The 27,788-nt window shown below is 41.5% G+C and overlaps 1 protein-coding gene across 2 annotated transcripts; it reads left to right on the forward strand.

Annotated features, from left to right (window-relative positions):
* LOC143282515 (uncharacterized) lies at positions 1 to 27,597 on the forward strand. 2 transcript variants are annotated; one of them, XM_076588179.1, is made up of 7 exons: positions 1 to 113; positions 11,053 to 11,191; positions 11,997 to 13,139; positions 14,709 to 14,723; positions 20,607 to 20,739; positions 25,221 to 25,337; positions 27,368 to 27,597. In XM_076588179.1, exons 2-7 carry the CDS (start codon positions 11,056 to 11,058, stop codon positions 27,585 to 27,587), a joined length of 1,764 nt encoding a protein of 587 aa, XP_076444294.1. In that variant the 5' UTR covers positions 1 to 113; positions 11,053 to 11,055; the 3' UTR covers positions 27,588 to 27,597. The 2 variants fall into 2 exon arrangements, with proteins under 2 accessions (XP_076444294.1, XP_076444295.1); XM_076588180.1 differs by lacking the exon at positions 14,709 to 14,723.
* The last annotated feature ends 191 nt before the right edge of the window (positions 27,598 to 27,788 follow it).

The raw sequence follows: 27,788 nt of genomic DNA on the forward strand, positions 1-27,788 counted from the left end.
AGACGAGGAAGAAAAACAACATGGCCCTTGACAAGGGTAGCGGAGGCTTCCTCATGGTACCAATTTTCGCCGTGGCCACTTAAGCTGTCGACCTACTGTTACTCAGAGCCGAGGTATGATATAACTGTATTTGCATGTGGACAGTTATGGCGACTGGCTTAGCGTTTTGGTGGTTTCTCACCCATGTTTGTGTCAGGGTTAAAGCAGTGTCTGTCAGGTGAACGCTGCAGAAAGAGCAGACGGCAAGTTGACTCGATGGTTGACGTGTTGGTGATCGATTCTCAAGGCAGTGGTATTTATATTACTGATCATACTGTCAGAGACAGGTATCCAGTTTTCACTGCTGTGGCATAGCCCAAAGACTGTGGGACAAAATAGGATGCTCTAGAATTCGATTCCAATATTATAAACCGGTTGCGAGAGCCAATGGTGTGACTGGAGGCGGGTAATTTTGTCTGTCTCAGACCGCAGACACAGTCTAGAGGTTGTTACTATCTGTGTTCAGACACACGCATTAGAACCGGTGGTAGTTCAGTCTGCGTATATATATACTAGTTCAGGGACAGTGCAAACGTGCTATGGTGTTGATGGCCCCTGTTGTGAGCATTAAGTGGGATGGGGACTACACAGTCCTACACTTTAGAGTTTAGTCAGTCACGTTGTAAAGCACAGATTCCAAGGCGAGCCCAAACAAACAACAACTCACAGTCACATGTGTGTGAAGCTTTGCACCCCACAGCTGAAAGCAAGGAGGAAAGCGGGCCCAGAAGGAAACTCAGTGGCGTTCGTGTAAGTTCAGAGGAAGTTTTGTGTGAATCCATCATTCAGAGCCACAGTCTGAACAGCCATTTCAGTTTAGTGTCAAGCGGCCTCTTAAACAATCAACAAGGAAGTTCTGTTTTAACTGTTCGGGTTTCTGAAACACCAAAGAAAGCAGAGCAGGTAGAGAGACATTTTTTGAGTATTTATACACATTTTCATTTATACACACAGCTTGCATTTGAACAAGTAGAGAGGCTTCTGAGTATTTATACACATTGGTTGTTGTTTTTTCTGTGCCAATACTGCTTGCTTTTGCAAGCATTGTTGTTTGTGTAACTTATACCAGCTGCATTACTAATGCTATTGGTGCTGCAGCTGATTGCCTCTCATTTTCTTGCTTTGCATTGTTTTGGTATGATATGAAGACAACAAGACAACAATCCAGTTGAACAATTTAATCTGAAGCACCATTGACTGGAATATGCACAATGTTTAGAATATCTTAGCATTGACTTTCAGCAAGACCTGGCATTGAAGAAACACATTGACTGTGTCACACAAAAAACAGGCCCACAGTTTGCTTGGCTTCCATAACAGAAATCTACATACAGGAAACAGAACCACCAAACCCACTGCATGTAAGACCCTTGCAACTATACAACTGTTGTGCAGTGCAGAACCCATACTGTCAAGGGCAATTGGAAAAAGATTGAAAGTCTAGAGAAGAACTGTAAGAGTATACCCCTTACCATCAAGGGCAATAGAAGATAGAAACTGTCCAGAGAAGTGCTGTCAGAAACATCAACAACAGAAATCAGCACCAGCAGCATCACTGAGGTGCTTTATCATCTGCAATGGGAATTCTTTGTATGTGGTCACCCACAAATCCATCTGAAATCCATCTGCTATTTTAGATTGTGAATCAACTAGCCGACATATTTGTGAAATAGTTCCTTTCCTTACCATATCACTTTTCTTTTTCTTTTTCCATGTTCAGTTTGTTAGAAAAATGGGCAATAGCACATTGTGTGTGTAGATATTTTTTTTTTTTTTTTTTTTTTTCTCATTTTCGGTTTGTTAGAAAAATGGGCACTCACACATTTGTGTGTGTGTGTGTGTGTGTGTGTGTGTGTGTATACTCTCACACAGACAGCATTCATGTACAACACACACACACACACACATGCACGCACGCACACACACACACTGCATGGACATGCATTCTATCTCTCTCCCATCCTGAACGTCCCCCCACTCCATCTGTTTCTCTCTCTGTGTAGAGAATATAGTGCTTTACATTTTAACTGGAACCTTTTTGACAAACATGACATGAAAAGACAATGTATAGACCTGTATAATGTCATCAACAAATGCAGATATCATCAGTGAATGCGGATTTTTTTTTTTTTTTTTTTTCCCAACAAAATTCGTCGCCACAGCATTTAAACAGAAAAAAGGAAGAAATAACCATCTGCATGAATGATCTTGTTGATGCAGAAAGGCAGTATCAAATATATGTGTATGTGTGTGTGTGTGTGTGTAACAATCATAAAATTTTATAAAAAGCAATGGCTGATGACCTGCACTTGAAGAATGTTTGCTAGTTTGTCACTGGAAAAGATTCTGAAATGATACATAAGTTTTTCGGACCAGTGTTGGTCGTTAGTATGATTGCTGGCATGATGGACCCTGGGGGCTACACTGATAAACGAGGCAGGAAAAGCAAAATAGACAGACTGTGATTTGATGACCAGGACAGGAAAGGCAAAAGAAAAAAAAAGTCGGCTTGTGAAGTGATAAATAGGCAGGGAAAAGGAAAAAGACAGCTGATGAAAGTGATGGATGATGGAAGCTTTTTGCTGCGGTCATCAGAGACTGGACTTAGTGGTCATGGCCATGACTCAGAAGCATCCAGGTCACCTGGTTTTGGGGGGTGAGGGTTGGGGAGGGGGTTGGGGGGGGGGGAGGTCGTGATGGGCAGTCTTCCATTCAGGAGCAAAGTGGGTGATGAGTGTGGGCGATTTGTCTTGCCTGACTTTCAGAAACTGCTGTGATCATGAACATGTATGTGGATGGGAATGATGTACAGCTGTTCCTGAGGTGTGACATACTGACCTCTTTTCATTGTTTGATCTTGGTCTGTGTTTATCCTGTTTGTTTGAGGGGGATGGGAGTTTAGGTGTTTGGGTTTGTTTTAGTTAGTCTTTTTTGTTTGGGTTTTTTTTTTTGTTGTTGTTGTTTTTTTCTAGGCTTGCCTTATTGACTGCCATATTGTGCTGTATGAAATGAAATTCAGCAATACTGCTGAAAGTGAAATCATTCTTTTGTTTCTTTGAGGTTGTTAACATTAAAAAAAAAATAAAAAAATTCATCATACGTATACTCATCACTAAATTGATAATCATAGTGTTGGGTGTCATGATATTGATAAAATACAAAGACTTTAATGAAAAAAGGGAAGAAATGTACAGTGCTGGAAGAAGCCATACATCTTTTCAATTTACAAAACAACAACAGACAGATAAACATAGCAGACATGTGTATCTTCCCATACAGAAAAAGAAATCAGTGTAATACTGTTGTGACAAAGTCAAGGATTCTGTGTTTGGTTTAAGATCATTTGGGTGTGAGTCTATGTATTTTCCTGATGGGGTAGTGGGTAGCAGTAACTACAGGAGCAACAATGATAAATGACAAAGAGTTGCCAGTGTTCTGTTCTTCTGTTTGCACCGTGTGTGTGTGTGTGTACATGCATGGGTTTATTTTCTAACAGGCTATTTAACTAGCCATAGTAGTCTCCTTATTTTTTCCTTTCTTTTTTATTTACTGCCAACAGAATCTGATTCAAATCATTTCCTACACACCCCTATCCTAGACCCCACATATGCGTAACACTAACAGGAACAAAACTTCACATCCTGGATCTCACTGTGTTCTGTATGACAGACAGGACGGGCGCAATAGCCGAGTGGTTAAAGCGTTGGACTTTCAATCCGAGGGTCCCGGGTTCGAATCACGGTAACGGCACCTGGTGGGTAAAGGGTGGAGATTTTTCCGATCTCCCAGGTCAACATGTGTGCAGACCTGCTAGTGCCTGAACCCCTTTCATGTGTATACGCACACAGAAGATCAAATACGCACGTAAAAGATCCTGTAACCCATGTCAGTGTTCGGTGGGTTATGGAGACACGAAAATACCCAGCATGCATGAACCACAACAGAGTCATTGGCAAGTCGATGTTGGTCGTGTAACGGAAAGAAGAAGAAGAGGACAGATCGAGCGTGTAACTGGACTGGACTTGTGACATTTGGTACAGAAGGCATGTGTTTGATTGGTGGTGGTCTGTGAGGGAGGGTGAGGTGAAAGAGCATGTGTGAGCCACCTTGTTTTCTCTGATATGTAGATTTGGAATGGCTGATGATTGATGTTTTTTTTGTTTGTTTGTTTGGGTTTTTTTGTTTGTTCCATGCACATGCCAAATTCTTCTGTTTGAAACCAAGAAAGAGTCTTGCGTTCTGACTGCAAAGTGTAAGTCACCCAAGACAGCTTGACAGTCTTTGTGTTTTTTGCTTTGTGTTTATCAGTAATCCCTTTCTCAGTCAGATTCTAAGGTAACTATTTTGACACTAGAGTGGTGCTGTCTCTTGAGAAATCTGTAGTGACAAAAAAAAAAGAGAGAAATACAATACAAATACAGTGCTGTAGTGGAGGTTTTCTGAGATACTTTTGAAAAGGTGGTGGCTGTGCTGTGATTGTGAGCAAGCTGATTGGCCTTTGACACTTCACTCTCTCAGTCAGATTTTAAAGTGATTAAAAGATTAGTAACACTCAAACATTTTCTGAGAATGTACAAGTGCTTGTGTATAGTGTTGTGAAGGCCTAGAGGTAACTGGTCCACCTTGGAAACAAAGAATCTGAGCGTTTGGGATGAAATCCCACACTGGGCAGTATTTTCTTCCCCTTTACTAGATCTTGAGTGGTGGTCTGGATACCATTCATTTGGATGAGACAATAAACCAAGGTCCCATTAGTAGCAACGAACATGTACTTAGTGCACGTAAAAAACCCACAGCAACAAAAGGGTTGTCCTTGGACAGATTCTGCAGGAAACTCCACATAGATAGGTCAGCAAATACATTGGCAGGCACAAAAAAAAAAAGAAAGGGGGTAGGGTGGCATTGTACTGTGGTGACACACTCTTCCCAAGGAGAGCAGCCAGAGTTTCACACAGAGGATCAGTTCTCTTCTTCTTCTGCGTTCACTCATATGCACACGAGTGGGCTTTTACGTGTATGACCGTTTTTACCCCGCCATGTAGGCAGCCATGCTCCGTTTTCGGGGGTGTGCATGCTGGGTATATTCTTGTTTCCATAACCCACCGAACACTGACATGGATTACAGGATCTTTAACGTGCGTATTTGATCTTCTGCTTGCATATACACACGAAGGGGGTTCAGGCACTAGCAGGTCTGCACATATGTTGACCTGGGAGATCGGAAAAATCTCCACCCTTTACCCACCAGGCGCCGTCACCGTGATTCAAACCCCGGACCCTCAGATTGACAGTCCAACGCTTTAACCACTCGGCTATTGCGCCCGTCGGAGGATCAGTATCAGCATCAGTAGCTCAAGGAGGCATCACTGCGTTCGGACAAATCCATATACGCTATACCACATCTGCTGATCAGCAGTGTAACCCAACATGCTTAGTCAGGCCTTGAGAGAGAGAAAAAAATGTTGTAATGAAAATTGTTACAATGAAGTTCTTTGCATTTTGAAATTTAGTGGCCATTTTATGACTGGAACTGAGTGGAAGGGTGTGCACTTTTTTCATTTCCTTCTTGTTTTGACCGTGTTGTAATGAAAAGCAAAAAGTAATTTAAAAACATGTTCACCCATTTAGCAAAAATGAATACAAGGCAATCACTTTTTTGTTTGTTTGTTTGTTTTTGTTTTTGGTTCAAGTGTTCTCACTAACTCATTTGTTCATTGTTTACATTTGGCTTTGTTATTTGTTCATTTCAATGAGCCTGATGGAAATTTTCTGTTTTAATTACTTGAAGCACACAGCAAAGTCATTTGAACAGAACTGAAGCAGTGGAAGCAAAGCTGATTGTTACAACAATAAGTAAACAAACAAACAAAATCTTTGTTTCTCTTTGAGCAGGGAGGTTTTATTTCTTTGTTTTATGTTCTACTCCATTTTTCCCCCTTTCAGTTTGAACAGTTGCAGTCATTTGCGACAAGCGTTTGTTTTTTGGTTTTTTTGGGGGGTTGGGTTTTTTTTTTAATATGATGCTGTTGTCAAAACACTGCACTGAACAAAAAACAAACAAAACAACAACAAAAAAACCCAGATGTGACTGCAGTCCATTTCATTGTCACATGAGTCACCGGAGTGAAGGGTGGTTTCTTGGTGAGTTCTGAGGAGTTAGAGTGCAGGGGTGCGGGGACAGCAGCATAAATTCAAAGCATTTATATTTTTGTGATTATGTGACAGAATATTTTCATGGTATGTACAACATGCTGCCAGTTAAGCATTTTTGCCATGTGTTGTTTTTTCTGCTTGGTTTGAATAATCATTAATAATTATTGTTCAGCAGTACACATCATTTTGTTGTTGTTTTTTTTATTTTTTTTTTTTTAATATGCAAGAAAAAACAAGAGCATCAACAAGCTTCAGACTTTGTTCACTTGTTGCTTCAATTTTAACATGATGGTTGAGGAACCACATTATCTTTTTTTCTGTTTCTGTCTTCTATCTCAGTTCCTTTGTCTCTGCCTGTCTGTCTGCCTGTCTCTAAATATTCCCTGTCTTGTGTGTGTGTGTGTGTGTGTGTGCGTGCGTATGCCATGCAGATAAAGATTTTATCTTCTTTTTTTTTTCTTGGACTTAGACAAGAAAAAAAAGTTTTCTGTTTTGGTGTGACTGTGTGTGTTTGTGTGAAGGTATTGTCGGTCAGCAGAATGGATTGTTAGAAAAACTTCCCTTTAGTCAATACTGTAACATCTTCAGCGTGAGAAAAAAATCATAATAAATTACAACCCAACAGCTGTGACAGCAGTAGCTCAGGTTAGTTTTTGTTATCATGGGTAAACCTATCCAGACATGTGGTATTCTGCAGCGGTATGGATTGAGTATGCATAAATATACATGTATATAATAATATATATGTATCAGTATGTATATACATAAATAACCTACCTAGCTACCTACATGTGTGCATACATACATACATGTGTATTTACATATATACATGCATACATAGAGATATCTAAATATCCAAGGGTTCCAAAGAAGAGTTACAAATTAAAAAGCATGTGCATTTTGGAGTACTAATATGTGTATGTGTCATCCTTATATATGTGTTTGTGCTATGTGCACTTTGTGTGTGTGTGTGTGCAGCTTGTGTACTTTGAATGAATGTGTGTGTGTGTGTGTGTGTGAGAGAGAGAGAGAGAGAGAGAGAGGCTTTGTCTGTGTGTTCATTATTCCTGGCATATTTTTGTGTAGTACAAGTACAGATGGCGCAATCACCTGGTATGTGCCAGCAGATTTTGCTTTCCCCGACTAACACTTTTTCTATTTCTCTGTAGTTAATTTACGCACAAACACTGGGTAACACAAACACATTTCTCTTATCCTCTGAAACTGGTGTGAGGCAGACTACACTTTTAGATGCTCATGAGTAAATGTATAGAGTGTGAGTGTGGTGTTGATTCATATGTGTGTGTGTGTGTGTGAGCACGCACACATATGTTTGTATATGTGAGTATATGCATGTGTGTACATGCATATGTGTGAATACATGCCCTCACACAAGACACAGAGAGAGAGAGAGAGAGAGAGAAACCTCCTTTCCCAAAAGAAATCTAACCAACAGTTTTCTATTAAAAAAAAAAAAAAAAAAAATCTGCTAGGGACAAAGCCTTAGTGAACAGCAACAAGGAAGTATATGTCCCTGACTGTACTGCCACTGGCGTGTGAAGTCGCCACACGCATGGTCAGGCGAAAGCTGAAACGTGACCATGTTGAAACGTGATCACACAGACTGAAACCTGTGCAGGATGTACATGTTACGAATCTCTGTGTGTTGTGGTAAACAGGCTTTGGATTGGGATACTCCTGCATCTCTCTTTCAGTAGCGGTTTCATCGTTACATATGCAAGTGTGTACGTGAGTGTACAGACTGTCTCTCTGTTTCTGTCTCTGTCTCTCTCTCTCCCTCCCCCTCCCTCCCCCCCCCCCCTCTCTCTCTCTCTTTCAGTGAATGTTACAAATCTCTGTGTGTTAACTGTTACGGTGACTTGGCTTCCGATCAGGATACTACTTGGCCTCTCTGCGTCTTTAGCACTTTTCATAGTCAGACATGCATGTGTATATGTGTGTACAAATACTCATTCATAGTCAGACATGCATGTGTATATGTGTGTACAAATACTCATTCATAGTCAGACATGCATGTGTATATGTGTGTACAAATACTTACTTTCTCTCTCTCTCTCACTTCCCCCCCCCCCCACCCCCCCCCTTCTCTCTCTCTCTCTCTCTCTCTCTCTGTTGATGTTTGTTTTGTTTCAAATGCGTGTGTGTGTTGTGGTGATCAGGCTTTGGATCAGGATAATGTGTTTCTCATTTAGTGGTACTTTAACAGTTAGCCATGTATATATCTTGGTACACACACACAACACACACACACACACACTCTCTCTCTCTCTCTCTCTCTCTCTCTCTCTCTCTCTCTATTGTTATTGATATGATTTTACCCCTGTGTCAATAGGGCTGTTAAGCTATTGATATTAAAGGCTTCTGAGTTCTCTCTCTCACTCTCTCTCTCTCTCTCTCTCTCTCTTTCTCGCTATTCTGCCCGCCTTTTGCAGTCCACAATAAACTTTTGGTGAATCCAAATTTATGCTGACACACACGAGGAATGCAAACAGTAGCTGCTGGCAACTAAGAAGGTCAAGGACAACTCAGGAAAGAAATCAAGAGGGTGTGTTATCCAGTTGTAAGGGCAATGATAGCGTAAAGAGTTATACTATGCTGGTGGTTTTTCACTGATACAAAGAATGCCCAGCCCAAAACAGAAATTCAAGGAAACATGGTGTCCATTGTTTCAAGCAGTTTGGGAGAGAGAAGGTGTTCAGTTATTTGGAAAAAAAAAAAAAAAAGTGGGAATTAATACCAGGTGATTGCGCCATCTGTACTTGTACTACACAAAAATACGCCAGGAATAATGAACACACAGACAAAGCCTCACACACACACACACACACACACACACACACACACACACACATTCAAAGTACACAAGCTGCACACACACACACTGTGATTTATTTGTTGACTCTTTTTGTTATTTTATTTTTTCTCAAGGCCTGACTAAGCGCGTTGGGTTACGCTGCTGGTCAGGCATCTGCTTGGCAGATGTGGTGTAGCGTATATGGATTTGTCCGAATGCAGTGACGCCTCCTTGAGCTACTGAAACTGAAACTGTTATTTTATTTTGGGTTTTTTTTTGTTGTTTTTGTCTTATAGGTCGCATATTTTAGTGCATTCAGGTTTGTAGACCTTTCTTCTGTTTGTTCATATCTCTTCAAATCACATTAATAGTCGATATTCTTTGACAAAAACGAACAGCTTTTGAGGTCTGTCACATTATGGTGTTAATATACAACCCAGTGCATGCATGCATCCATGCATCCATAATTATATTGGTCTGCCAGCTGAAATGTTGGTATATGTTCTTTCTTTTCTTTTCCTTTTTTTTTTTCTTTTTTTTTTTTTTTTTTAACCTTCATCTCTGAAAATAGAGACTGACTTCCTTTAGTTTATGATTGACGAAATATACACTCTGGTTTGTCTATTCCATGCTTGCGTTTGTTAAACATTCTGTGGAAAACAACTGAACAAGGGGGTTGAATGAACAGGGACCAGTACATCAACTCACACACACACACACACACACACACACACACACACACACACACACACACACACACACACAGAGAGAGAAACACACACACACACACACAGATAAACACACGCACTCACACACACACACACAAAGAAACACACACACAAAGAAACACACACACACACACACACACGCACACACACACACACACACACACACACACACACACACATAGAGAGAAACACACACACACACACACACACACACACACACACACACAACGAGAGAGAGAGAGAAACACACACACACACACACACACACACACACACACACACAAGTGAACAAACCAAAGCAGCATTGACTTTCTGCAAAACCATCAAGTGTTTTTGTGACCTAAACATTTTCATTAGCATTGTCTTTCCGCAAATCCGACAAGAAGTATTATGATCTGAAATTTTTCATTAATTAGCACTATCATTTTGCAGAACTGACAACAAAATGACCAGAACATTTTCAACAGCATAGTCTTTCTGCAGAAACTGATAAGAAGTATAAGTATATTGTATTGTAATACTCTCTTGTCACAACAGATTTCTTTGTGTGAAATTATGGCTGCTCTCCCCAGGGAGAGCGCTTCACTACACTGAGAGCACCGTCCTTTTTTCTTTTTCTTTTCTTTTTTTTTTTTTTTTTTTTTTTTTTTTTGTATTTTTTCCTGCTGGCAATTTTATTTGTTTTCCTATCGAAGTGTATTTTTCTACAGAATTTTGCCAGTGATAACCCTTTCCTTGCAAGAAAAGGGTCTCATTAGAATGACTAGCATCCAGACCACCACTGAAGGTCTACTGGAGAGGGGGGGGGGGGGAGAAAAGACTGGCAACTGTGGGATTCGAACTAGTGCACTTTGATTCTCTCACTGACGGGCACAATAGCCTAGTGGTTAAAGCGTTGGACTGTCAATCTGAGGGTCCCGGGTTCGAATCACGGTGACGGGGCCTGGTGGGTAAAGGGTGGAGATTTTTACGATCTCCCAGGTCAACATATATGCAGACCTGCTAGTGCCTGAACCCTCTTCGTGTGTATATGCAAGCAGAAGATCAAATACGCACGTTAAAGATCCTGTAATCCATGTCAGTGTTCGGTGGATTATGGAAACAAGAACATACCCAGCATGCACACCCCTGAAAACGGAGTATGGCTGCCTACATGGCGGGGTAAAAACGGTCATACATGTAAAAGCCCACTCGTGTGCATACGAGTGAACGTGGGAGTTGCAGCCCACGAACGCAGAAGAAGAAGAAGATTCTCTTGCTTCCTGGGCAGCCGTGTTACCACTGGGCCAGCACTGCAGGGTTGGTTTTCTGTTGCAGCCCATGGATGATTACATAGAGCCTCGGGACTCGAAGAAGTTCCTGTGGGGTGATCTCAAGTCCCCTCTGAGCACGAATAACTACAGCGATGATGAGGAGGATGAGGACGGCTATAGCCAGCCTTACAACTGGAAGCCAGGTACGGTTCTTTTTGTTTTTTTTGTGTGTGTGTGTGTGTGTGTGCGTGCGTGCATGCGTATGTGTGTGTGTGTGTGCATATGTGTGTGAGTGTGTGTGTGTGTGTGTGTGTGCATATGTGTGTGTGTGTGTGTGTGCATATGTGTGTGAGTGTGTGTGTGTGTGTGCATATGTGTGTGTGTGTGTGTGCGTACATATGTGTGTGTGCGTGTGTGTGTGTGTGCATATGTGTGTGTGTGTGTGTGTGTTGTTGTTGTTGTCGCTGGCGAAATCATTTTTATTGGTCAGTGCTTTGTATTTGCTATGCTGCGTGAGTGTGTTTGTGTGAGATAGGGAGATAGTGGGTGTATGTGAGGGGAGGTTGTGTTTGCGTGTGTGTGTTTGGGTTTTTTTGGTTGGCAGATGTGTTCCATTGTGGTCATTATTTAGTTATATCACACACACACACACACACACACACACACACACACACAGAGATATGCACACACACAGATATGCACACACACACACACACATGCGCGCGCACGCACACACATGCACACACACACACACAGACACACACACACATGCACACACACACAGAGAGACACACACACACACACACACTCACACACATAGGCACACACACACACACATATGCACACACACACACACACATATGCATGCACACACACACACACACACACACACATATGCACACACACACACACGCACACACACTCACACACATATGCACACGCACACACACGCACGCACGCACACACACAAACTGATCAAAGTCCAGGCACATTGTATTGTTACAACAGGTGGTGTGCTTGCCCGGAAACAACCATCACCCACCCAAGCAGAAACGTCTGAGGACCCCTATGAAATAAGCCCTGATCACCCCACCAACTCAGCCACCGCACCTGACTATGATGTGCCCCCTCCGCCCCGAAAGGTGGCCACAGACTCTCACCCAGATGACTACAGCCACTTGAAACACAACGGCGCCCTGCCAGCCAAGACTGTTCCCAGGAACAGCACGTCAAGCGACGAACGCCAAAGCGATGCTGAGGACTACAGCCACGCAGATTCCTGGACGAACAAACACCAGCAGAGCGGCAACACCGCTCACTCCTCAACACCCACCACCCCCACAACAACAACAAGACCCACCAGCCGCCAGAACAGTAACGGCTCCCAGTCCGGAATGCACCACCCGGTGTTCACAAACACGCCCTCAAGGCCACACTCTCAGGAGGGTGCTGGTGGCGCAAGGAGCTTCGCCCGCCAGAAGGTGATCTACTCCAGGAGGAGCAACAGCAGCACCAGCGGAATGCCCACAGAGGTGGAGGGGGGAGGAGGAGGGAGATCCCCCCAGCACAGCCCCGGCCCGGCCATCTATGAGATGGCCTGGGACACGGCCGAGCAGCAGAGGAGGCTGGAGGAGAACTTGAGGCTGGCGCGCAGCATCTCCACCTGCTCCGACACCTTTGAGGACGCCCTGGAGTACCTTCCTGAGGACTGGGCCCCGACACGGTTAAGGAACTCCTCTGCCCACGCCAACAGAAGGTCCAACACCAGCCTCGCCGCCGCAGAGAAAACGATCGACCCCGTCACCGGAGGGGAGTACGAGGCCGCCTGGGATCTGAACCGTGGCCTGGAAGAGAAGCTGCGCAGTTTGGCGGTCGCCCGGCCCGCCTCCGAGTCTGGCAGTGGTGGTGGTGAGGAGGAGGGCAACTACCTGGAGCCGTGGGATCTGAAACAGCGCGAGCTGGAGAAGAAGCTTCAGATGGCCAGCGCTGAAGCGGGAGCACACCGCAAAAGTGCTGGCTCTTCCCAGCTTCCTCCTTCTCCGTCTCATCACCATCATCATCAGCACCAGCAGCAGCAGGGGTCAGGAGGTGGGGCGGACCTGTATGAGACTCCCTGGGACACCAAGAAAGGCCTGGCTCAACTGCTGCAGTGTAAGTACACGCTGGTTGTAGTGTAAGTACACGCTGGTTGCAGTGTAAGTACACGCTGGTTGTAGTGTAAGTACACGCTGGTTGCAGTGTAAGTACATGCTGGTTGCAGAAAGCCGCTGTGTGATTACTACACTGGCTGTTTTCTGCTCATTGGTGTGTGTGTGGTTTAGTGTGGTCCATCTTTTTCAGGCATGGCTTTGTGTGAATGGGCGATTGCCAGCGCATTGAGTCTGACTTTACTTGGAGAAATGTGCCAAACTTCTTCTTCTGCGTTCGTGGGCTTCAACTCCCACGTTCACTCGTATATACGCGAGTGGGCTTTTTACGTGTATGACTGTTTTTACCCCGCCCTGTAGGCAGCCATACTCCGCTTTCGGGGGTGTGCATGCTGGGTATGTTCTTGTTTCCATAACCCACCGAACGCTGACATGGATTACAGGATCTTTAACGTGCGTATTTGATCTTATGCTTGCGTATACACATGAAGGGGGTTCAGGCACTGGCAGGTCTGCACATATGTTGACCTTGGAGATTGTTAAAATCTCCACCCTTTACCCACCAGGCGCCGTCACAGTGATTCGAACCCGGGACCCTCAGATCGAAAGTCCAGTGCTTTAACCATTCGGCTATGGCGCCCGTCAGTGTGCCAGACAAATGCCATTTATTATTATTATTATTACTTGTTACTAGTAGTAGTACTGCTGCAACATGCCTTGACACTTCTGTGCTGTGTTGTGCCCTGTATGTTTAACTACACACATTCTCCTACACACAGACGTACACATGCAGCATATGTTGACACGTAAACGCATGTGTGAGTGATGCATGAATGTTTGAGTTTGCATGTGAGTGTGTGTGTGTGTGTGTGTGTGTGTGTGTGTGTGTGTGCATTCTAGACATACATTGATATGATTATTTTTACTTTATATATGTTTCTGACAGATAAAGGAAATGTACAAAAATTATTTATATTTATAAAGTGATATAGAATCTGCCATACCACTCGCCAACTGACCCAAGTCGAACTACCATTAACATTAATGTCAAGTGCTTTTTGAATTAAGCAAAATAAAGTGGAATGGATTGGAGCATGATTCTATTCTTCTTTCTAATTCTCTTTTTATTTCTTTTCTTTTTTTTCATCTCTTTGTTTTTCTTCATTTTTTTTCTTTTCTTTTTTTTCTTCACCAAACATACTTTCACCTTATTTCAAAGCAAAAGTTATTGAACTTGTGAATGTGAGCATTTATTTTATTTCAAAGCAAAAATTACCGTAGTTCTGAACGTTTATCTTCATTCAAAGCAAAAAATCACTGTAGTTGTGAGCATTTATCTTGTTTCAATCAATAATGACTGTAGTTGTGGGCATTTATCATATTTCAGAGCACAAAATACTGCAGCTGTGTGGTCTTTATCATTTTGTTGAAGCCAAAGAATTACTGTAGGTTTGTTCATTTACTTTAAAGTGAAAACTACAGAAGGAATATGCCCTTAAATCGTTTCAGAGCAAAAAAAAAATGACTCAAGCTGTGCACCTTTGCTGACTGTTTCCTTTATTTTATGTCACAGTGAGAAATACTCCAGGTATGATTCCTTCTCTTATTTCAAACTAAAATTTGATGAAAGATATCTGTCTTGTATTTGTATTTTTGTTTTTCTTTTTCTTTTCTTTTTTTTTATCACAACAGATTTCTCTGTGTGAAATTCGGGCTGCTCTCCTCAGGGAGAACGCGTCACTACACTACAGCGCCACCCTTTTTTTTTCTTTTCTTTTTTTTCTTTTTTCTGGATGCAGTTATATTTGTTTTTCCTATAGTCGAAGTGGATTTTTCTACAGAATTTTGCCAGGAACAACTCTTTTGTTGCCGTGGGTTCTTTTACGTGTGCTAAGTGCATGCTGCACACTGGACCTCGGTTTATCGTCTCATCCGAATGACTAGCGTCCAGACCACCACTCAAGGTCTAGTGGAGGGGGAGAAAATATCGGTGGCTGAACCGTGATTCGAACCAGCGCGCTCAGATTCTCTCGCTTCCTAGACGGACGCATTACCTCTAGGCCATCACTCCACATGACTTTATCTTAGTTCTCAGTGAAAATTAATTACTAACCTCGTGTGCCTTTCTTTCATTTCTCACTTAGAATTGCTCACTTTCTTGTGGCTTTTACCTTAGTTCTCAGTGAAAATTAATTACTAACCTCGTGTGCCTTTCTTTCATTTCTCACTTAGAATTGCTCACTTTGTTGTGGCTTTTATCTTCTCAGTGAAAATTACTTTAAGGTCTGAGCCTTTATCTTGTAATTCATAGTGACAGTTAATGAAGGTGTGGGTCTTTATCTTGAAATTCACAGTGACAGTTAATGAAGGTGTGGGTCTTTATCTTGAAATTCACAGTGACAGTTACCCAAGTTATGTTCCTTTCTCTCATAATTCACAGTGACACTTACTTATGGTGTGGGTCTTTTTCTTATAATTCACAGTGACACTTACTTATGGTGTGGGTCTTTTTCTTATAATTCACAGTGACACTTACTTATGGTGTGGGTCTTTCTCTTAAAATTTGCAGTAACAATTACCTTTCTTAAGGTGCGAGTCTTTATTTTACAATTCACAGTGACAATTACTTCAGTTGTGTGCCTCTATTTTATAATTCACAGTGACAATTACTTCAGGTATGAGCCTTTATCTTAAAGTTCACAGTGACAGTTACTTATGGTATGTGCCTTTATCTTGTAATTCACAGTGACAGTAACTGAAGGTGTGGTTCTTTATCTTATAGTTCACAGTGACAGTTACTTATGGTATGTGCCTTTATCTTGTAATTCACAGTGACAGTAACTGAAGGTGTGGTTCTTTATCTTATAATTCACAGTGACAGTTACTGAAGGTGTGGTTCTTTATCTTATAATTCACAGTGACTTATCTCTTTTTTTTTTTTTTTTTTTTTTTTTTTTTTTTTTCTCAAGGCCTGACTAAGCGCATTGGGTTACGCTGCTGGTCAGGCATCTGCTTGGCAGATGTGGTGTAGCGTATATGGATTTGTCCGAACGCAGTGTCACCTCCTTGAACTACTGATACTGATATTGATAATGATATTCACGGTGACAGTTACTTAAGGTGTGTTTTTTTAATTTTGATTCACAGTGACAGTTACTTCAGGTGTTGTTCTTTTCATATAATTCACAGTGACAATTACTTCAGGTATGTGCGTTTATCTTATAATTCACAGTAATAATTAGTAATTAATTCAGGTTTGTACCTTTATCTTATAATTTACAGAAACAGTTATTTAAGGCATGTGTCTTTTACTCTTTATCTTGTAATTCACTGTGGCAATTACTTCAGGTATGTGCCTTTATCTTTTGATTCACAGTGACAATTACTTAAGGTATGTTACTATGTCCCTTTATCCTATAATTCACAGTGACAGGTATGTAAGGTATGCCCCTTTATCTTATAATTCACAGTGACAGTTTTGTAAGGAATGTGCCTTTATCCTATAATTCACAGTGACAGGTATGTGCCTTTATCCTATAATTCACAGTGACAGGTATGTAAGGTATGTGCCTTTATCCTAATATTCACAGTGACAAGTATGTAAGGTATGTCCCTTTATCCTATGATTCACAGTGACAAGTATGTAAGGTATGTGCCTTTATCCTATGATTCACAGTGACAAGTATGTAAGGTATGTGCCTTTATCTTATAATTCACAGTGACAGGTATGTAAGGTATGTCCCTTTATCCTATGATTCACAGTGACAGGTATGTAAGGTATGTCCCTTTATCCTATGATTCACAATGACAGGTATGTAAGGTATGTGCCTTTATCTTATAATTCACAGTGACAAGTATGTAAGGTATGTGCCTTTATCCTATGATTCACAGTGACAGGTATGTAAGGTATGTCCCTTTATCCTATGATTCACAGTGACAGTTATGTAACGTATGTGCCTTTATCTTATAATTCACAGTGACAAGTATGTAAGGTATGTCCCTTTATCTTATAATTCACAGTGATAGTTTTGTAAGGTATGTGCCTTTATCTTATAATTAACAGTGACAGGTATGTAATGTATGTGCCTTTATCTTATAATTCACAGTGACAGGTATGTAAGGTATGTGCCTTTATCCTATAATTCACAGTGACAGGTATGTAAGGTATGTCCCTTTATCCTATAATTCACAGTGACAGGTATGTAAGGTATGTCCCTTTATCCTATAATTCACAGTGACAAGTATGTAAGGTATGTCCCTTTATCCTATGACATCCTATGTATGCAGTGTGCGTGCGTGCGTGCGTGTGCGCGCGTGCGTGCGTGCGTGTGTGTGTGTGGTCACATTTTGGTGTGTGTATGTAACATAGATATAATGTTTTATGTTATCAAAAGCGTTTTTGTAAAGCACCTAGAGCAGATTTCTGGATAGTGTGCTATATAAGTATCCATTATTATTATTATTATTATTATTATTATTATCCTATAATTCACAGTGACACGTATGTAAGGTATGTCCCTTTATCCTATGATTCACAGTGACAAGTATGTAAGGTATGTCCCTTTATCCTATAATTCACAGTGACAGGTATGTGCCTTTATCTTATAATTCACAGTGACAGGTATGTAATGTATGTGCCATTATCTTATAATTCACAGTGATAGTTTTGTAAGGTATGTGCCTTTATCTTATAATTCACAGTGAGAGGTATGTAAGATATGTGCCTTTATCCTATAATTCACAGTGACAGGTATGTAAGGTATGTGCCTTTATCCTATAATTCACAGTGACAGGTATGTAAGGTATGTGCCTTTATCCTATAATTCACAGTGACAGGTATGTAAGGTATGTGCCTTTATCTTATAATTAACAGTGACAGGTATGTAAGGTATGTCCCTTTATCCTATGATTCACAGTGACACGTATGTAAGGTATGTCCCTTTATCCTATGATTCACAGTGACAGGTATGTAAGGTATGTGCCTTTATCTTATAATTCACAGTGACAAGTATGTAAGGTATGTCCCTTTATCCTATGATTCACAGTGACGGGTATGTAAGGTATGTCCCTTTATCCTATGATTCACAGTGACAAGTATGTAAGGTATGTCCCTTTATCCTATGATTCACAGTGACAGGTATGTAAGGTATGTCCCTTTATCCTATAATTCACAGTGAGTTTTGTAAGGAATGTGCCTTTGTCGTATAAATCACATGACAGTTTTGTAAGGTATGTGCCTTTATCTTATAATTCACAGTGACAGGTATGTAAGGTATGTGCTTTTATCTTATAATTCACAGTGATAGTTTTGTAAGGTATGTGCCTTTATCTTATAATTCACAATGACAATTACTTAAGGTGTGGGTCTTTATCTCATAATTCATAGTGACAGTTACATAAGGCGTGTGTGACTGTGTCTTTATCTTATAATTCACTGTGACAATTGCTTAAGGTGTGTACCTTTATCTTCTAATTCACAGTGACAGTTACTGAAGGTGTGTGCTTTTACCTTATAGTTCACAGTGACAATTACTTAACTCACTCAGTACGGCCAGTCCTCTCTTCTCCTCTACACAGACCCCTCGGATGTCCAGTGGGTGTCTGAATGACCCAACCTTTAGCTTCCGTCGTCAGAATTGTGGTATTCTTTGACAACATTCACCTCTTCAGTATAAGAGCCTTCCACTTGCAATATTTTGATGATGGTAATTGGGGTGAAACGTTGTTAACGTCGTCTCTTTCGCCGTTCGTATGGAGAGAGTTAAGTTATGTTCCTTTGTGCGTTTCTTTACCCTTTTTCAAAATGTTCTTTTCTTTTATTTTAAAGTGGAAACTACTACAGATGTGTGCCTTTTTCCTTCCTTTTCTGTAGCTGTGAGCATTTGTCTTTTTTCAAGGCAAAGATTTCTGTAGTTGTGAGCATTTATCTGTATTCAAGGCAAAGATTTCTGTAGTTGTGAGCATTTATCAGCATTTATCTATATTCAAGGCAAAGATTTCTGTAGTTGTGAGCATCTATCAGCATTTATCTATATTCAAGGCAAAGATTTCTGTAGTTGTGAGCATTTATCTATATTCAAGGCAAAGATTTCTGTAGTTGTGAGCATTTATCTATATTCAAGGCAAAAATTATTGTAGTTGTTAGAATCCATATTATTTCAAAGTGCTAAAAAAAATATATATATATATACTATCGTTGTTGCTTTTATCTTTTTGCTGAAGCAAAAATTACAGTACTTGTTTTCATTTACCTTATTCAAAGCAAAAATTAATTTAATTGTGTGCATTTATATTATTTCAAAGCAAAAAAAAAACCTGTAGTGTGAGCGTTCATCGTATTTCCAAACATTTTTTTCTGTTTCGTGAGCATTAATTGATTGATTGATTGGTATGGATACTTATATAGTGCCTATCCACAGTCGGAGACAAAGCTCTTAGTGCTTTACAAACACGGGGTCATTTGTACATCATGCTGCTTACCTTGGTAGAGCCGACTGACGGTTGCCACTGGGCACTCATCATTTGTTTCCTGTGTCATTCAGTCAGATTTCAGGCACACACACAAACACACTCAGACAGACATGTAATATTTTACGTTTACGACTGTTTTATTTACCCTGCCATGCAGGCAGCCATACTCCGTTTTCGGGGGTGTGCATGCTGGGTATGTTCTTGTTTCCATAACCCACCGAATGCTTTAGTTGATTTATGTGCGTTGTATCTTATAAATGTCAAAGTGAAAATTACTGTCTTTATTTTAGTTATTAAGCAGAAATTTCTCAAAGTGTTGCCTTGCATTTTGTGTCAGAGTGAAAATTACTGTGGATGTGCATCTTGGTCCTATTTTTAAAGGAGAAATTTCTTGAAGTCTATGCCTCTTTTGTCGAAATGAAAACTACTGCTGATATGTGTCTTAATCTTTATCTTACTTTTAAAGGATAAATTTCTTAAAGTGTGTGCCTTGTATCTTTTGTCAAAGTGGAAATTTCTGTGGATGTATGTCTGTATCACATATTTTTAAGAGATACTTCTTAAAGTGTTTACCATTATTCATTCCATTGTGAAATCTGTTGTGTGCTGTTATTGTATTTCAAAACAAAAACCACGAAAGCTTTATGACTTGGTTTTATTTTAAAACATAAATTACTGAAGTTGTATGTCTCTTTTATTTCAGAATTCAAAGCAAGAATTTCTGAAGCTGGTGTCTGTATTTTATTTCAAAGCAGAAATGGCTGTAACTTGTGAAAGATGAGCACCTTTTATCATGCTGGAAGCACAGAAATTACTGAAATACATGTGCAATAATCTTATTTTATTTCAGAGCAAAAATTACTTTAAAAGATGTGTGTGTTTACTGGAGATGTGTGCCTTTATTGGGTACAGTTAAAGAAAGAATCGAACCTTTTATCCTTCTGTCACTTTGCGCAAGTTATCATGCTTGGTTCATGGTGACGGTTGGCTGTGGTTGCAGCGTCTCACAGTGTGGAAGGTCACAGGGGGTCCCCGGGGTCTGGCGGTTCTCCTGTCTCCACCCGCTCCAACCAGTCTGTGTCCTGTGCGGTCGGCGAACCCATCAACGCCATGATCCCCCTCAACAACCAAGAGTGAGTGGATAGGATAAGATAAGAATAACTTTATTATCTCCAACTGGAGAAATTTGGTCAGGTGCATTATCACAATGTGGACAAGTAAACAACATGGGGACCATAATTGTAAAAGTCAACAACAGCTTTTACAAATATTATGAAGATACAAATGGAAAAAATATCACATACGCCATTTCATACATACATCCACACACTGCAGGTAATAACTAGTATTCTTAATGTAAAAACAGAAAGAATTAAGAAACATTATTTGAATATAATTATAAACATAGCCTACTATACTGCACATTGATTATAATAGACAGATAAGATAAGAATAAAGATAAATTGCGGAAAACCGCAACCAGATAATCAGCACACACCCGCACCCCCCCACCCCCACCCCCACCCACCCCACACACGCGGATTACTTAATTAAACAAGAGTAATAAACATATGTGGGGTGTGGTGTGGGTGGAGCAAGGGGGTGGGGGTGTGGGGGGTGACGATGGGAGGAAGAAGGGGTTGAAAGGAGGATGGTGTGTTGTATGTGTGTGTGTGTGTGTGTGTTGGCGCGTTTATGTGTGATGTTGTTTATATGAAATAAAAGGTTGATCCGACAGACAGTGAATGGATTCCGATTTGACCTCTGTGTGTGTGTGTGTGTCAGTGTTTGTACATTTGTGTTCACTTGTATGCATGTACTTTTTTTTTTTTTTTTTTAAACATCTGATATGTTTTTGAAAAATTATCGCTATATTGATTCCCCCCCCCCCCCCCCCTTTTTTTTTTTTATACTTTTTTATTTCCCTATTGAAAACACATGGAATTTTAGTGTAAAAAATAGTACAACGTGTTTTTAACTTAAAAAAATGGGGGGGTTGTTGCAAGGAGAAAAAAAATGTGTTCTTTATCATACATGGAGTTCCATGTGTGTACATGTGTGTTGGTGTGTAAGTTGGGAAGAGGGTTTGTTTTTTGTTGTTGTTTTTTGTTGAGGGATTTAGTTTGATGTGTGAGTGTGAGGGATAAAATGTGTACTGTTGTGTGTGAGGGATTATATGTGTACTGTTGTGTGTGAGGGATTATATGTGTACTGTTGTGTGTGAGGGATTATATGTGTACTGTTTTGTGCGTGTTGGGGAATACATGTGAACCGTAGTGTGTGGGTATGAGAGAATACTTTTGTACTGTTGTGTTTGGGTGTAAGGGATTACATGTTTACTTTCGCACGTGAATGTGAGGGAGTACGTGTGTACTGTTGTGTGTGGGCATGAGGGAGTACGTGTGTACTGTTGTGTGTGGGCATGAGGGAGTACGTGTGTACTGTTGTGTGTGGGCGTAAGGGAATACATGTGTACTGTTGTGTGTGGGCGTAAGGGATTACATGTTTACTTTCGCACGTGAATGTGAGGGAGTACGTGTGTACTGTTGTGTGTGGGCATGAGGGAGTACGTGTGTACTGTTGTGTGTGGGCGTAAGGGAATACATGTGTACTGTTGTGTGTGGGCGTAAGGGAATACATGTGTACTGTTGTGTGTGGGCGTAAGGGAATACATGTGTACTGTTGTGTGTGGGCGTAAGGGAATACATGTGTACTGTTGTGTGTGGGCGTAAGGGAATACACGTGTACTGTTGCATGGTAGTGTTAAGGAATACATGTGTTCTTTTATTTGTGTGTGGCGCAGGAAAACATCAATGTATCACATAATGTGCATATATGGGATGGGAGATTTGTTTATTATATATATGTCTCAGAAATTGTATTGACTTTAGCTTGCAGTTGGTCCAACAGCAAAGTGAGATCTGTATGACCATATGTATATGAGAGAGATGTGTGTGTGTGTTTTTGGCCTCATTATGATATTCTATGTAACATGTACGTTAAAGGTGTGATATCATTAGGTGGTATGTGCATTTGTGTGTTTTACAAAGGATAAATGGCTAAGCAATCAATATACAAAGTTTCACAGTGATTATTATACTTGTGGCAGGGTGGCAGGCAGTGGAAACAGCTGCGGTGTCATTTAATGGGCAAAACCAGCGATAGACAACAGCGACGGGCGCAATAGCCGAGTGGTTAAAGTGTTGGACTGTCAATCTGAGGGTCCCGGGTTCGAATCACGGTGACGGCGCCTGGTGGGTAAAGGGTGGAGATTTTTACGATCTCCCAGGTCAACATATGTGCAGACCTGCTAGTGCCTGAACCCCCTTCGTGTGCATATGCAAGCAGAAGATCAAATACGCACGTTAAAGATCCTGTAATCCATGTCAGCGTTCGGTGGGTTATGGAAACAAGAACATACCCAGCATGCACACCCCCGAAAACTGAGTATGGCTGCCTACACGGCGGGGTAAAAACGGTCATACATGTAAAAGCCAACTCGTGTGCATACGAGTGAACGCAGAAGAAGAAAAGAAGACAACAGCAGGAGTGTCCTTTAATTGGTAGAACCAGCGATAGACAATAGCAGGAGTGTCATTCAATTGGTAGAACCAGCGATAGACAACAGCAGGAGTGTCATTCAATGGGCAAAACCAGCGATAGACAACAGCAGGAGTGTCATTTAATGGGCAAAACCAGCGATAGACAACAGCAGGAGTGTCATTTAATGGGCAAAACCAGCGATAGACAACAGCAGGAGTGTCAATTAATGGGCAAAACCAGCGATAGACAACAGCAGGAGTGTCATTCAGTTGGTAAAACCAGCGATAGACAACACAGGAGTGTCATTCAGTTGGTAAAACCAGCGATAGACAACAGCAGGAGTGTCATTTAATGGGCAAAACCAGCGATAGACAACAGCAGGAGTGTCATTCAATTGGCAAAACCAGCGATAGACAACAGCAGGAGTGTCAATTAATGGGCAAAACCAGCGATAGACAACAGCAGGAGTGTCATTCAATTGGTAGAACCAGCGATAGACAACAGCAGGAGTGTCATTCAATTGGTAGAACCAGCGATAGACAACAGCAGGAGTGTCATTCAATGGGCAAAACCAGCGATAGACAACAGCAGGAGTCTCATTCAATTGGTAGAACCAGCGATAGACAACAGCAGGAGTCTCATTCAGTTGGTAGAACCAGCGATAGACAACAGCAGGAGTGTCATTTAATTGGTAGAACCAGCGATAGACAACAGCAGGAGTGTCATTCAATTGGTAGAACCAGCGATAGACAACAGCAGGAGTGTCATTCAATTGGTAAAACCAGCGATAGACAACAGCAGGAGTGTCATTTAATGGGTAAAACCAGCGATAGACAACAGCAGGAGTGTCATTCAATTGGTAGAACCAGCGATAGACAAGAGCAGGAGTGTCATTCAATTGGTAAAACCAGCGATAGACAACAGCAGGAGTGTCATTTAATGGGCAAAACCAGCGATAGACAACAGCAGGAGTGTCAGTTAATGGGCAGAACCAGCAATAGACAACAGCAGGAGTGTCATTCAATTGGTAGAACCAGCGATAGACAACAGCAGGAGTCTCATTCAGTTGGTAGAACCAGCGATAGACAACAGCAGGAGTGTCATTCAATTGGTAAAACCAGCAATAGACAACAGCAGGAGTGTCATTTAATGGGCAAAACCAGCGATAGACAACAGCAGGAGTGTCATTCAATTGGTAGAACCAGCGATAGACAACAGCAGGAGTGTCATTCAATTGGTAAAACCAGCGATAGACAACAGCAGGAGTGTCAATTAATGGGCAAAACCAGCGATAGACAACAGCAGGAGTGTCAATTAATGGGCAAAACCAGCGATAGACAACACAGGAGTGTCATTCAATTGGTAAAACCAGCGATAGACAACAGCAGGAGTGTCATTCAATTGGTAAAACCAGCGATAGACAACAGCAGGAGTGTCAATTAATGGGCAAAACCAGCGATAGACAACACAGGAGTGTCATTCAATTGGTAGAACCAGCGATAGACAACAGCAGGAGTGTCATTCAATTGGTAGAACCAGCGATAGACAACAGCAGGAGTGTCATTCAATTGGTAGAACCAGCGATAGACAACAGCAGGAGTGCCATTCAGTGGGCAAAACCAGCAATAGACAACAGCAGGAGTGTCATTTAATGGGCAAAACCAGCAATAGACAACAGCAGGAGTGTCAATTAATGGGCAAAACCAGCGATAGACAACACAGGAGTGTCATTCAATTGGTAGAACCAGCGATAGACAACAGCAGGAGTGTCATTCAATTGGTAGAACCAGGAATCGACGTACAAACTGTGTCAAGCTTTTTTTTTTTTCCTTCTTTTTTGTTGTTGTTGAAATACACAGTATGTTGGTGCTCTGTAGTTTTGTTTTCTTTTCTTTTTTCATTTGAACAAACCGATACCTACATATCATCTCTTTAGCAATAATCAAAATGTGGGAGAATGTGAAGTTAAGAGAATAGAACCGTAGCCACACACAGCACGACATAAACCTGTCTCTGCACATTCCAGATTCCTTCCGGCAGAGTGTGATGTCACCTTTAACGTGCTTTTCAGGTGGTACCATGGCAACATATCGCGTAGTGACGCAGAGAGGATGCTGGTGGTGTGTAAGGACGGCAGCTATTTGGTGCGGGACAGCTCGGACCGCTGCCACTACACGCTTTCCATCAAGTGAGTCGCCGTGTGAAAATGGTGTCTTGTATTTCGTGTCGTATGCTGTACCGTGTCAAACTGATGCAAGCTGGGCCTGTGATTTTGCTCTGCTCGGCCAGGTTTTGTGTGGCTGACAGTGAAAAGACCCTGGCCATGCCTAGTCCGCTCTTAGCCAACCAAACGCCTCTAAAGGCTTCGAAGCTCCGCCTCCAGTATTTTGGTTTCTCTTTTGTTTCTTTACTCCTTGTTAATTTTTTTTTTTTTTTTTTTTTAGCATGATGGGTTGAGTTTTGTTTAATTTGCTGGTTTTGGTTGTTGTTTGTTTTTTTCTCTTTCTCTTTTTTTTTGGGGGGGGGGGGGAGGGATGGGGGGGTTGTTAGGTTTTTTTTGGGTTTTTTTTTTTTTTTGCATCATTAGTTGAATTTTGTTTGATTTGTTATGTTTGCTGGGGTTTTTTTTGGTTTTTTTTTTTTTTTTGCTTTGGTTGGTGACTTATTTTCTTCTTGGAATACACTGCAGTCATTGGTTCTTTCTCTGCTGCAGTCATTGGTTCTTTCTCTGCTGCAGTCATTGGTTCTTTCTCTTTCCATGACCCAGCTGGAACCAACTACCTCTGCAGATCAGGAACTCTTCTTCTTCTTCTTTTTCTTCTTCTTCTTCTTCCGCTTCATTCAAGTCTTCCCTCAAATCCTACTTCTTTAAACTAATGTAGAACATCACCACACCACTCCATTGTTTTCATTCTGTACTTCTTGTCTGTGTGTGTGTGTGTGTGTGTGTGTGTGTGTGTGTGTATTTACCTGTTTTTGTAAAGTGCCTAGAGCCCTATTAAGAGAATGGGTGTTGTATTAAATTACATCATCATCATAATTATCATTATCATCATCATCATCATATATATCATCATTATTGTTATTATTATCATCATATTATTATTACTCTCAGTATTATTATTATTATCATTATCATCATTATCATCATCATTAGTGTTGTTTTTGTTGCTGATCTACCCAGTTCAAAGTAACAGCAAGTGCCTTTGGCTTGCTGTGTTGAGCAGGAGTATTTGTATTTGTATTTCTCTTTTTGTTTCAAACAGATTTCTCTGTGTGAAATTTGAGCTGCTCTCCCCAGGGAGAGCGCATCGTTACACTAAGATTGCCACCCCCTTTTTTTTTTTTTCCTGCGTGCAGTTTTGTTTGTTTTTCCTATCAAGGTGGGTTTGTCTAAATAATTTTGCCAGGGACAACCCTTTTGTTGCCGTGGGTTCTTTTACATGCTGCACACGGGGACCTCGGTTTATCATCTCATCTGAATGACTAGCGTCCAGACTACCACTCAAGGTCTAGTGGAGGGGGAGAAAATACCGGCAACTAAGCCGTGATTTGAACCAGCTCGCTCAGATTCTCTCGCTTCCTTGGTGGACGCGTTACCTCTAGGCCATCACTCCATGAGTGCCATCCAACCTATCTACATCCAGATCGACCAGTGCCGTAAATCGGACAGCAGCATGTGATCTTCTTATGATTATCATCATTATTATTATCTTCTTCTTCTTCTTCTTCTGCGTTCGTGGGCTGCAACTCCCACGTTCACTCGTATGCACACGAGTGGGCTTTTACGTGCATGACCGTTTTTACCCCGCCATGTAGGCAGCCGTACTCCGTTTTCGGGGTTGTGCATGCTGGGTATGTTCTTGTTTCCATAACCCACCGAAAGCTGACATGGATTACAGGATCTTTAACGTGCGTATTTGATCTTCTGCTTGCGTGTACACAGGAAGGGGGTTCAGGGACTAGCAGGTCTGCACATATGTTGACCTGGGAGATCGTAAAAATCTCCACCCTTCACCCACCAGGCACCGTCACCGTGATTCGAACCCGGGACCCTCAGATTGACAGTCCAACGCTTTAACCACTCGGCTGTTGTGCCCGTCATGTGATCTTATTATGATTATCATCATTATTATTATCATTATTATTGTTATCGTCGTTGTTAATCTGTCCGTTTCAAACTAACGTCAAGCGCCTGTGGGTGGCTGTGTTGAACAGGAGTCCCACCCAGCCCATCCACATCCAGATCGACCAGTGCCGGAAGTCGGACGGCAGCATGCGCTATATCCTGGGCAGGAACAGCAAAGCGTTCCCCACCATCCCCAGCATGATCGACCACTACACACACCATGTCGTGCCCATCAAGGGGGCCGAACACATGACCCTCCTCTACCCTGTCCACTGCAAGTACTCGGGTGGCGAGGAGTCGTCCGCTTGATTGAACCTTTTGGCACCACTGGTTGGGGGTGGATGGAGGGGTGCGGGGGGGGGGGGGGGGGGGGGGATAAATAAAAAAAAAGTTTAAGGAAAAGAAAGGGTAATGTTTATGACAAAAAGTTTGTAAAAGAAAAAAGAAAGAAAAGAAGAGGGATGTATTTGTGAATTGAAATCTTTCAGCACCACCAGCAGGGGGAACAGA

Source organism: Babylonia areolata, chromosome 5, assembly GCF_041734735.1.
Source record: "Babylonia areolata isolate BAREFJ2019XMU chromosome 5, ASM4173473v1, whole genome shotgun sequence".
In the NCBI taxonomy this organism is placed as follows: Eukaryota; Metazoa; Mollusca; class Gastropoda; order Neogastropoda; family Buccinidae; genus Babylonia; species Babylonia areolata.

What these genes read in the sequence shown, in the direction of transcription:
- LOC143282515 (XM_076588179.1), top strand. Translation starts at nt 11,056, where the DNA reads ATGGATGATTACATAGAGCCTCGGGACTCGAAGAAGTTCCTGTGGGGT. An exon ending in ATCCCCCTCAACAACCAAGA is followed by an intron (nt 20,740 to 25,220) that starts GTGAGTGGATAG and finishes CGTGCTTTTCAG; the next exon opens with GTGGTACCATGGCAACATAT. An exon ending in CACTACACGCTTTCCATCAA is followed by an intron (nt 25,338 to 27,367) that starts GTGAGTCGCCGT and finishes TGTGTTGAACAG; the next exon opens with GAGTCCCACCCAGCCCATCC.